This window comes from Populus alba, chromosome 8 (genome assembly GCF_005239225.2).
Source record: "Populus alba chromosome 8, ASM523922v2, whole genome shotgun sequence".
NCBI classification, from domain to species: domain Eukaryota; kingdom Viridiplantae; phylum Streptophyta; class Magnoliopsida; order Malpighiales; family Salicaceae; genus Populus; species Populus alba.
In genome coordinates this window covers 280360-292394 of record NC_133291.1, presented here as the reverse complement: position 1 = coordinate 292394, position 12035 = coordinate 280360, and the positions used below count along the sequence as shown (strand labels likewise).

Sequence of the window (12035 nt, the reverse complement as noted above, 5' to 3'; positions counted from 1 at the left end):
AGTCTAAAGGAAGCTGGGTTTTGCAAGGAATGCCTTAAGATTCAACAAACGGTATAGCTAGACTCGGAAGAAAACTAAGAATTTGGAAACCTGAGATAGTCCTAAGAGAAAACGAGAGCTAGAAGGTGAAATGTCAAAGGGATTTTTGTGAGTTGCTTGGTAGTGGTTGATAGTGGCACATGAGGGGGGGGGGGGTCTTAAAGGGCGCGAGTCTAAACATTTTCAATATTCTTTATTAAGAAAATATTAAACTAATATTTTTTGTTGATTTTAACATGAAAAAAAAGGTAATAATTTGAGGATTCTTTCAATAATATTATCGAACACAAGCTAAAAGCTTTAGCTTTGCAACACTGTCTCTTCCATCGAGAAGCTTCGAAGACACAAACTTTGCTTCAGAGCCTTAAAATTACAGAATCCAAATTTGACTGGCATTGGAACAAGCCATGTGTTTATTTTTATTGGAAGAAGAGAATTCTCTGACTTGGAATCGAAGTAGGGGCAGGTTGTTCAGTGGAGAAAACACGGGAAGGTATTCTCTTCAACACCAGTTTTATAAGACTGCAATGAACGTCAAGAACAAGTAGTCAAGGTGCAAGCTTGTCCGGACAAAAAAAAAAAAGAAAAAAAAGTAGACATAAGCTATTGTTAATTTAAGGTTTCATTCATTGTTTGTCTTGTCATAAAAAGCTAGGAGGAGAACAGTTACAGACAGCAAGCCAAGTGTGCATTTGGTTTCTTTTATACGACTAAAACAAACTCTTCAGGAACGTCTGCATGAGCCCACATGTTAGGTGTGCTTCATTTGATTTACTTCTCATGCTCCAAAGTCTACATATTTAAATGTCCAATTAAGCTAACTACCCTGACTCCAACAGTAGACTAAAACAACGTCTAGTCCAAGAACAAAGTCTTTCTTTTTTCCTAAATCTTGATAAAAAACTGAATCAACACTGTCTAAAGTTTTAAAAAACTAAAACAGCGTCTTCTTAGAGTCTTTTTTAATCCAAAACAAACTTTGATTTTTGGTAGCTCTAAACGCACCCATCAACTAGCTAGAAGATTAATCTAACAAACACACCACATGGAATGCAAAATAATATTTCTTTTTTTCTTCAAAATCTTCAAGGCCTTTGCTCGGTACTACGAGTCTTGCTCCATTAAATAATTTGCAAGCCCGATGCTTAAATGAAAGACGAGGGACTGAACACTGATACTTTAGACTAGGATGAAACCCTTTTGAACAAGGAGAGAGTTCTCTTTTGCAATCTCTTGATGTGGATCTCAAGCTGATACCATGCTATAACCATCTTGCGCGGGATAATAAATGGTTATAGGTAATCATGTATGAATTTATAATTAGATAAAAATATATTCTAGAAAAAAAAATATGAATGACATAGCATATATATTTATAAACCAATAGAATAAATTTAAATTAAAAAGGAAATTTGGTTGTGCCAGACCAGAATAACAACTTAAAAAATAATAATTTTTGATTCGACTGTTGGATGATACTCAAATTTTTACGTGAGTTTTTGAAAATCTTTTTTTATTATCAAATCTTTAGATTTTGCAGGTCTCACCTCTAGTCCTGATTTTGACAGTTTTTGTGATTTTCATTACTAATTTTGGATTTCTTGTTATTTTTTAATTTTATACTTTCTTTGTAATCTCATATTTTATTTTTGTTTTCTAATTAAGATAGAGTATCTAATTTATTTAAGATTTTGTAAACCTTCTAGAAAAACAAATGTTATTATTGTTATTAGAGAGAGAGAGAAAACCTGCCAATTTCGGTTTCACTCATTTTGCTCATTAAAATTTAGATGCTTTTTATTTTTTTATTTTTTTATTTTGCTGTCTTCATCTTCAGCCTGCACCAACATACTTGCACTCTGTTTCTTTTCATGCTTAACGATGACAGGATCTAACAATTTTTGAACATCTCGGCTGGAGATGATGGAGGGACTGAATTCTTTTCTCCACTATTCTTGCAACATAGATTTCGCTGTATATCATGAGTGGAATATCAGGATCTGTTGGAACTTTTGGTGCTTGACGGCAATAGAATATTTCCCAGAATGGAGAGAGAATCCTGTCAGCCTGGAAAGAATGGAGTTCTTGGATCGGACAGCCCAATATCAGGCGACTTGACATGTTCAACAGCTAGCTATACTTACGTTGTCAGGAAATTCCGTCCTCTACTTAGAATCTTAGGAATTAATTAACTTATCAGTATATAGGACAGCCTCATCTGTCTTTTAGCAATTAGTTTTGTTGTCATTATCTAGTACACCATAATCTCTTTCAATTCTCAGAGATAAAGATTCATGGAAGTTCATATTCCAAACAATCAATAAGTTTTTTTTTTTTTTTTCCTGGTGCTTAGGGATAATGGTTTCTTCATACTAGCTTTAGCAATTCATGCATCAAGATTTAATTTGGTTAAACAAACCATCGCTTTACATATAAATTTTATTGCTTTTCTAGATTAATTTGGGTTTTTAATATATTTATATTTTATTTAATATAATTTTTAAAATATTTTATTTATTGATATTCGAGCATCTATATAAGTTGATCAAGTTTGACAAATCTCATGTGGTATGATTATTCATCAATCAAGATAATTATAAAAAAAATATTTATTTGAGTAGATTCAAACCAATATCCATCGGATTTATATGAAATTGTGAGTAACATTGGTTAGGGATAAAAACATTTATGTCGTAGAGGATAAAATTCCATCAAAATGGTTTAGGTGATTAACAATAGTTCCTTTTTTTTTTCCTGACTAAAATTGTGAATGATGAATTACTATTTTGGTCCGAGAAAGAACTGCTTAGGCTCTTCCTCTTCCCTTTCTTTCTCTATTTTTTTTCTTTCTTCAATGCACACGCTGTTACGAAGAGAGCAAGTTGGAGAGTCTTTTGTTTTAAACTTCAGAGGCCTCCGAGGCTTTAATGTTGATCGGTTTGTGCCACATTGAACAGAACCAGGCATGTAGTGCTTCTCCTGCACATTTTTCTTCTCTTTCCTCGTAACATTGACAGTCCACCACCAGGCCCTGTCTGTTTTTCCAAACCCACATCCTGGAAGTTGCAAGGGTTCGAGAGATGAGGGAGCATTAGCTAGCAGTGTCTCCGAACCACGAGTGTCAGAATCAGATATAGCCAAGCACAGGATTGTTCGGCTTGGAAGCTAAATGTTGGAGGACAATTCATTAATCATTACTGTTTTGGCTCTAAACCAATTGAGCTGTGTGCTTGGTCTTTTCAAGATATATTCAATACCAATCCACCAGCACAAATTCTACACCAGTCCGAGTCCTGGACTTGCATCTCAGCAACATTGAGTTAGAGAGTAGCAAAGAAAAAACCCACGTCAGAAAGCAGGTTATAAACAAATTCAATCAAACTGCTACCTTTTTTTCCTTTTTATTCTCACAAATAAAATCATGTTTTCCTAAAAATAAGAAGTTTTGTTTCCTTATGGGATCCATTGGTGGACTTTCCAACTCAATCGTGTCGAGTTGGCAAACCAAAACTTGTGTAGAGCATATGGGAGGTGAGATGGGCTGTGTATTTTTAGTCATATCCTCTTATATGCTAAAACCAGTAAGAAATCCTCCACTTTTGGTTAATGTAATCCATCGACTAGATAGATCTTATCTCAGTTTTACTAGAATTATACTTCGTGTCGCATTCTATCACCCCATCTAGATACAGAGCCCCCTGTTTTACAATGCTCTGCCTCAAGACAGAGCCAATATATACAGAGATAAAGCAGAGGCACCAAAACCCTTCTTTTTACAGCTTCCTATATCATCCATGCAGAATGCCAATCCTCCCATTAGATATCATCATCAACATCCTCTGCTTCCTCCCTGCCAAGACTTTGGTTCGCTTCAAGTGTGTATCAAAGTCATGGCAATCCCTTATTGATAGTCCACAATTTATCACCCTCCATCTTGCTCAATCTTTGGAGACAGATAATCTAGGAAACCTTTCTTTCTTGTATCATTTCTGTGTCTAGCCTTGTGCATTAACGCTGGTGCTAATGTAGGAATCGGTGAAAAGTATTCAAGAAGAAAAGAAGGTAAGCACTAGGATCCGAGGTCAGAACATATTGGATGGATCGAGTTGCTGCTGACCATGTTGGATGGGATGGACTGGAGGAATAAAAGATTTGACCAACTCTTAGTGTCATGGAATTGGTTTAGGATTAGATGAACTTTATTAGCCTTTTGAAGTGTAAAATTGGTTTAACATTGATGATTTCTGTTAGGAGAATAGCTGTTTAGCGTAATGCATGATCATGCATTACTGCATTTTGTTTTATCAAGGTATAAATTGGATTAGAATTTGAAAGGTGCATGAATTTCTATGTAATTTGGCCCATTCGCCTAAGGTTCTTCCTATAGGGTTCTACCACTGGAGAAAGTTAAATACAAAATGAGGGCACCTACCATGGATCCTACATGTTCCTGTTTTTATTATTATTATTGTTTTGTGGTTAATTTTACCTCGGTTCACAAATAGCTTGCCATTTTGTGCCAAGTCTTTCTGGTTCAACATTTTGTCCATATAATGGACCTTAGGCTACACGGTAGGGATGGTTCTCACCCAAATCTTAAACCCCACGTGGTCCTGAAAGCTTGAATCCAAGACCTTCAGAGATCCTTAGTTTTTAACCACTAGATGACCCCATGGAACCATTTTATGCTTAAGCAAAATGGCAAAACAAGCCTCGTAAACCGTCTAACCTGCGCTCGAGTCAAAAGGGCGATTTTTCAGCAAGGCTCCGCACAAGCAACCATTAAGATTTCCGATCTCACACTCAAGACAGCTAATTTCTCTGACTTCCGAGGAAAAAATGTAAATCAGATACAATTAGCCCTTCCTTAATTAGCTTACTTAAACTGGATGAAGACAAATCTTTTATCCATCAGCAAATTATGAGCTTGAATCAGCAGCCTCCACCAGCAATACAGAAAATTTAAGAAAATTATGATTTGGGTCCAGCATTGTATTAAGCAAAAATTATCATAAGCTAATTAGGGTGAGAAAAAAAGTTTTTTTCTATAAAATAATAATATCAGTTAGCAGCAAACTATTTTCTATGTTACACATCCAACATTGTGTTCATCATCCTCGCCATAAAATACAACATTTCTACCGGCCTGAAATGGAGAAAAGCTGTGGAACCACTTTATTTCCTAATGTGAACAGCACTCCATGGGGCACTGCAATCTAATTTTGATAATTATGAACTCTTCCGTTTTGTCATCCGATGGAAGCCTCAAATCATTGAGTGGATTCAACGAAGAACATGGACAGGAATGAATCTTAATGATCAACCAAAATGACCTTCTTTCCTGCCAAGTGTCCTACTTGTTTGGCTATTTTTTGATTGTCCAACATGTTCTCCATCATGTCGTGTGACAATTTTTAGAGGGTGGGCTTCTGTGTTGAAAACCCACTCATCTAGTGAGATGACTGAAGATGGAGAGAAAAGAAGATAAAGATACTTCAGAGTCTCGGCCAGAAAGAAACTTTGCATCATATTGTCTTTGACTCCAGTATTAACCTGAGAATACCAGCAGAGCAGATGGTCAGTAGCGTCCATGGGGGGAAACAAAGAGAATATATCACTCTTCATGTTGTGAAATTTTTTCTCCAAAATACGAGTATAATAAAATACTGTACTGGCAAGACAACTGTAATCACATAGTGGCCACAAGAATCTTAGGCTACAATATAAGAATCCAAGTTTAAAACTCGAGAGCAGCTGTTTCAGACAAAGGGGCCACAAGAATACTTAAGCAATTATAGAAACATCGACTGGTCTCTTCATATTAGCACTTGAAATTAAAAAACCCCCCCAATTACTAGCAAAATAATTGTCTTCAACTCAAAAAGAGTAAAACAACTCAGTTACCGGAAAGTCCTATATGATTTCTTAGGGCCAAATATTTAAGAAGATTTTGTTTCTGACTGAAAATATGGTTTAAAGATCATCCCAGAGCAAGTTCTGACAGAAAATATGGTTCTTTAAAAGATCATCCCAGAGCAAGACTACACAAAAAATGTAAACAAATGATACATTATGGTTTTGTGGGCCAGAACGCTTACATCCTTTAGTCCAACATAGCCTGTTTCAATACGTGAGTTCTTTTCAAATGCTTGGAATATATTCCAACCCCACTCTCGATAAGTCCTGTTGCCCGTAAAACGCCACAGGTAAAAGAGCGATTCAACAGTTTCTGGTCTCAATATGTTCCAAGATGTACCAACACTCATGTCCTGAAAATGACATGTATGGAAAAACCATCAGATGGAAATAATTGATTGCATACTTGGAGGGCAGTGAGGATGACTAACCTCCCCAGGACGAAAAAAATAATTCTCCCCAGCCAATTTTGTAGGTGTTGATTGGTAGAAGTTGTAGCAAGTCCAAGCAAGCTGCATAAGGCAAATGGAAAGCACAATTAGGTAAATATTAGTAGCTGACAAAAGGGTGACCTAAGGAGTGTCGAATTAGATTGGGAGTACTAATGAATGACCAAAGCATAAGGAGTACCCAATTAGATCAACAAAGTGCAACCTTATCAGGGGCATGCACATGTCCCTTGGGAAATCTGCACAAGTGCCTATACTTGGGAGCAAGTTGAAGTTCCAATGGCCAAGATGCACAGATGCACCATGATCATCATGAAGCAAAACATAGCTTATAAAAAGAGCTACAAATGTGAGCAAGAGGGGAATAATGCACACGTATGAATGAGCAGAACTGCGAAGTCTTGCACACACATGCTCACACAAATAAAATTGTTACATCTTAGTTTTTCACATCTTTTAGGTCGTCACTGTGTTACCAACTTCATATGGCAAGCCCACATCATTTACAAACACAACATATGCAGGCATGAAACTTCAGCCAGAAAGAAATAGGAAGATGAGATATATAACCTGAAACAGAATTTGCTAGTCTAATAAACGAAAAAATGTGTCAAAAATTTATATTGGAAACTATGTCTAGCGAATATACCTTAGGATGAAGACCACTAACTACCCAACTAAACATGCAATGGTTTCAAGTCTTGATTTGAAGGATGTTACAAATACCTCTTCAGCAAGCGTGAAGATTTTCTGAGAGTCATCAGGCCCATAACCAGATGATCCTAAAGCCAGCATTCCTGGAGCAAAGCATGCTAATTCATCCATCTGCATATTAAAAGAGAGAAGGAAGCAGGCAGCCAAATTCAAACTATTCATTTCTTCTGATGAGTAATGAAGATTACAAGAAGCTAAGGCGGCATGCCCTATTATCATCTAAAGGCATGAAAACCATATAGTACCTTGTCTGACAGCGAGTCTCCATTCTTCTCACAAAGGTATGTGAAAGATGATGGTGTCGTCTTCCGAACCAAGCTTAAGAGACCTTTCATTGATTTCTCCCACATTTCTCTGCTTCCAATATTTCACATGGAATTTTTTTGTGAGGAAGAAATTCAATAAACAACAATAAGTACATGATACATTTCAGTTAAAATAGTGGGGAGAGAGAGAGAGAGAGAGAGTCCTGGCACATTAAAAATGGAATTGTGAAGTTAACATCACCCTTTCCTGTACTTAACATGTACTATTTCTTCTCTTTGGAGAGTTCATTTTGGACCTTACTGTACTTGAATTTATTTTTTATCCCATTTTACAGTGGCATGGAGGATGGAAATATTAATCCCATAGTCAAGAAACCTAACTGAATTTGATGAGACAGATGAAGTGAAAATTTCCCTTTTCCTGAAAGCAGCAAGGTGATAATTCTTTTTCTACAGTTATTCAGGAGCTCAGCTTCCTCAGGAATCTAAATTCAGTAAGAATATTGTTTCTTCATTTTCAAACCAGTAAAGCAGGCCATTTTTTTTTTTAAAATATAAAAGAAAAGTAACACGATGACAACATCTCACCTATAATTTCTCACAGCTGAAGTTTTGTTCCCTTGAATCCAAACTTTGAGCAAATATTCATAAAAGCTGCAAACAGATTTTCAGTAAACAAGTACAGCATTTTATTATTTTAGCAGTGTCAACATAGATGACAAAATCTGAAGCCCAATCAACAATAAATAATTCATATCAAAGTCTTCAAATGGTCAATACCTGTCACCCATTGCCCCAAAAGTTATGGTCGAGTATGATCCAGTTCCTCTATCAGGACTGATATAGATTGGAAGCAAACCATCGTCAGGGAAAGTTTTATTAAGCTGTGCTATAACATTCTCTGCCTGAAACATTCATTCTCAAGCAAATCAACTGCTTGCCAACAAATTAACTATCACAAAAAAGTCAACTACTAGCCAATATTAACCATCACTAATTTTTATTGAAGTTAATAAATAATAAGATACAAAGAAAATAAGCCCACTTATTTATGCTTTTCTCAAATAACAAATCAAGTCCCTTTTTATCTTTAAGGACCAGAAAGGTAACGACAGGCATCATTTTGCAAAATGCAAGGCCATCATATCTGAAGCTCTGACGCAGTAATGCAAAGAACACTGGCAATTACATATGCATGGAGACGTGAGAGAAGATACCTTCTGTTGATACTTCGGGTCTCCTGTCCTATGAGAAAGAGCAATGAATTCAAGCTGCTCTGTGCCAGAATCGGCAAGAATACTGTCACCCTACAATAAAGAGAGAGAGAAATTAAATACTTCCATTGTTTGCAAGCAAGCATAAAATAAGCATCTGAACAAGTTAAAGCTCTGCAACAAAACTTTTACTCCGATGAGATAATAATGTCTGGATAAGGAGACAGTGATTGAATATACATACAAAAAGTACCAAGACTTACACCAGTCCATCCTGGGTTATGAGCATTTCCATGTACCAAGTTAATGGTGTTGTAAGGAATCCCAGTAGGCGTATTCCATGCAGGCAGCAATCTGTCAGCAATGTCCCTGGCCTTTTCAAGAAAAACTTTGTCCCCTGAAAGATCATATGCACTAAGCAGTCCACCTACAACTCTGGATTCAATTTAAAGGGACAGGATATATCAGCAAGATGATCAATCTCTGAAATGTAACTAATCTAACAGACAATTGAAACATGCCATCGTTACAGTTGTTATTTTCTAAAACAACAATAACTACATAGTAAACCTGATAACGCAACCTTATGGTTGTCTCAAACACGCTAGCATCATAATCCTTGTTAAAATCCAATGAGTTCGCAACCCACCTACAAACAATGGAAGTGTTAAGTAAAAACAGTGACATTAAAGCAGAAATTTGCTCTATGAATACACCTAACTATCATTACTGACTATGAGAAAAGCAAAAGCATACTGTAACATACAAGTGTAAGGGGAAATACGGAAATGCAAAGAAAACTCACTCTCTAGCTCTTTGGAACTGCTCATCTAAACCCATAATATATAGTGTATCAAGAGCATCTACTAGAGTTGCTCCGAGACCACCAAAGCTGTCAATACCTTTCTTCGACTGCGGCTGTTGGGAAAAGAAGAAAAATAAAAATTAACATGCTGAGTACGTAAAGCCTTTATAAAAGATACAAAAATAACCTTTCATGTCCAATTAGTTTACCCTAGGTGCCATTTCTATAGAATATTTAGGTAAAATTTACCAGTTAATCACTTAATCCTACTTGAGGAATCAAACTAGCTTAATTCAATGATCCATGTGACATCCAGCAAGGAGAAAACAAAGCACAAGCTTGACTATCATATACATAGGCTATGAATGCCATTCAATTTTTCTCAGTGGAAATGCATTGCAAAAGAAGAGAAACAAATTAAGCACAAACCACAAACTTGCATTAATCCAAATCATACCTACGAAACAAAACATAAAGTCAACAAAATTGCTCAAAAAAGAAACAGATTTATCATTACTTGAAGCTCGTCGTTGCCCCACGCATACTTCTCATAAGAACTCCATGCATGGATCATAGCTTCTTTCACTTTCTGTCTTCTCTCAACATCAATGGGTTCGTCAGGCACATCCTTCTTCTCACTAATCAACTTACCATCATCTCCACCACCACTCTTTAACCCTTCCAACTTCACCAAACAAAAGAAAAATCACTATAAAAAAATTTTACTCGAAAAACAACAACATGAAATCACAGATCCTTTCTGGGTTTTACCATAGTTTTTAGCTGATTCACTTCCCCATTTAATTTCAAAATCTCCACCTGCAAAAATAGTAAACTCCCATAATTCTCCTTCGGTTTCTATCACATTTTCTCAACAACCAAGCAATTAGGAGAGAAATTGAATAGATTTTTTTCGTTTTTTGGTTTACCTCGTGTTCTCTTACGAGAGTCTGACGATCCCAGATGAAGAAAGAGGCGCAAACAAAGACAATGAAAAGCAAAGCTAAGCGTTTCGGTCTTTTGAGATAATACGATGGATTACAGTACCTCCATTTGCTTGACGACGACGACGATCTACCCCTCGCCATTGCTTAGATCTAATTCCAAAACACAATAAACAGGGATCTCCTCTGTGTTTAATTGTAGACTGATCTGAGAAAAAATGGAGAGTTTGAAACGTTTCGAGATGGGGTCTTCTTGGTTCCGCGTTTCGCGCGATGCAAGAGACTTCGGTTGGATTTTGGAGAAGACTACGAAAGTAAATAAGAAAAGCAACAGCATGAAAATAATAATATTTTTTACATGAATATTTTGAATTGAAAAAAATATATTAAAAAATTTAAAACAAATTATAATATCTTTTTATATTAATACTTTTAAAATTATAATAAAAATATAATATTTATAACATAAATATTAAAACTAAAAAATTTAAATTTAACAAAAGATATAAGAGACTTGAATCTTTTACATGACCCAAACTTAATGAATCCTAACACATGATCCAAGATCATTAAATCTTGACAAGGATTCAAGCAAAATTAATATTGATTACGGATTTTAAATCATTGAATTCTGATTGAAGAATGCAAGCAAAAAGGGTTTTGAGAACTCATGGGCAGTGGGTCCTGACATAAGACCCAAGACTAAGGCTAACGTTCAGGTTAGCTTAATGTCATGTGCTTGCAGCCTGGGGTCTAAGCATCGAGTCTTGTGTGAGAATCTATTTATACTGAGTCCTGATGGAGGATCCATTTATTTTGGGTTCTGATGTGAGATTTATTTATCTTGAGTTCATATTAAAAGCACTCGTAATCTATATTATTTTTGTTATAGTATCAAACAGTGCAATACAGTAAAAGCATTTACAATCCACAATAATTCTTGATATAGTAAAATATTAATTATTTTTAGTTATAATTAATATTATAATAAAAATAAATTAAATAAATTATAAATTAGATGTATTCAAAAACAACTTTTTAAGAAAGAGTAGTTGTTTATGTAGAACCCACAAGTTAAATTTAAATATTACTCTTGAAATTAAGTTAAAAATTATTTATAACCAAAGAAACTAATGTCATCTCTATAAATCAAAAGCTGAAATGCAACTTAAATCAATCTATAATAAGAAAAAAATAAAGTAAGATTAAAAGGTTAAAGATCTCAACTTCATTCTCTTTCTAGTTTGTTCTAATATATATTTACAAAAGATTTCCGTAGCCAACATAAGCCAATGATTAAGAGGCCGAGTTTTCTATACCTTCTCATACACGAGCACATAAACCCCATCTCTAGTGACCGCCGCCGCAGCTAAAGAAGAAGGTGCCCTCTCAGAAGCATTTGCTCATATGATGGATGGCATTCATGCAATCATCATCCAAATGGATGATCATACATAGCGTATAGCATGCGATACTGCTGTAAAACAGGGGAGGAAACCAGAAGGACATGAACCTCGACTTTTGCCATCATGATTGGCAGTATTTTGCAGATCATCCAAAAAGTGATAGCACAGGCAGTCAACAAAACAGGTGCTGATAGTCTTAAACAAGTATAAAAGCTGAGAAAATACACCTTGACTGCGTGTTGGGACAAGTGCTTGCAACTCTGGCATTGCAACCTCAAGACA

General features: G+C 35.6%; 1 protein-coding gene across 1 annotated transcript; it reads right to left on the bottom strand.

The window, feature by feature from the left end:
• Positions 1–5065: 5065 nt before the first annotated feature.
• On the bottom strand, positions 5066–10682 carry LOC118045089 (mannosyl-oligosaccharide 1,2-alpha-mannosidase MNS1). The gene is made up of 14 exons (XM_035053617.2): positions 10333–10682; positions 10175–10222; positions 9921–10088; positions 9404–9516; positions 9182–9247; positions 8862–9033; positions 8602–8691; positions 8165–8289; positions 7973–8038; positions 7364–7472; positions 7131–7229; positions 6387–6467; positions 6138–6308; positions 5066–5592 (listed from the first exon to the last, which is right to left on the bottom strand). Exons 1-14 carry the CDS (start codon positions 10489–10491, stop codon positions 5359–5361), a joined length of 1701 nt encoding a protein of 566 aa, XP_034909508.1. The 5' UTR covers positions 10492–10682; the 3' UTR covers positions 5066–5358.
• Positions 10683–12035: the final 1353 nt, after the last annotated feature.

Bases quoted from the DNA above. Each gene is read 5' to 3' on its own strand.
- LOC118045089 (XM_035053617.2), bottom strand. From the start codon at position 10,491: ATGGCGAGGGGTAGATCGTCGTCGTCGTCAAGCAAATGGAGGTACTGT. The intron at 10,223-10,332 runs GTAAACCAAAAA...CTATTTTTGCAG, and splicing joins CTCTCGTAAGAGAACACGAG to GTGGAGATTTTGAAATTAAA. The intron at 6,309-6,386 runs GTTAGTCATCCT...TGTCATTTTCAG, and splicing joins ATTTTTTTCGTCCTGGGGAG to GACATGAGTGTTGGTACATC.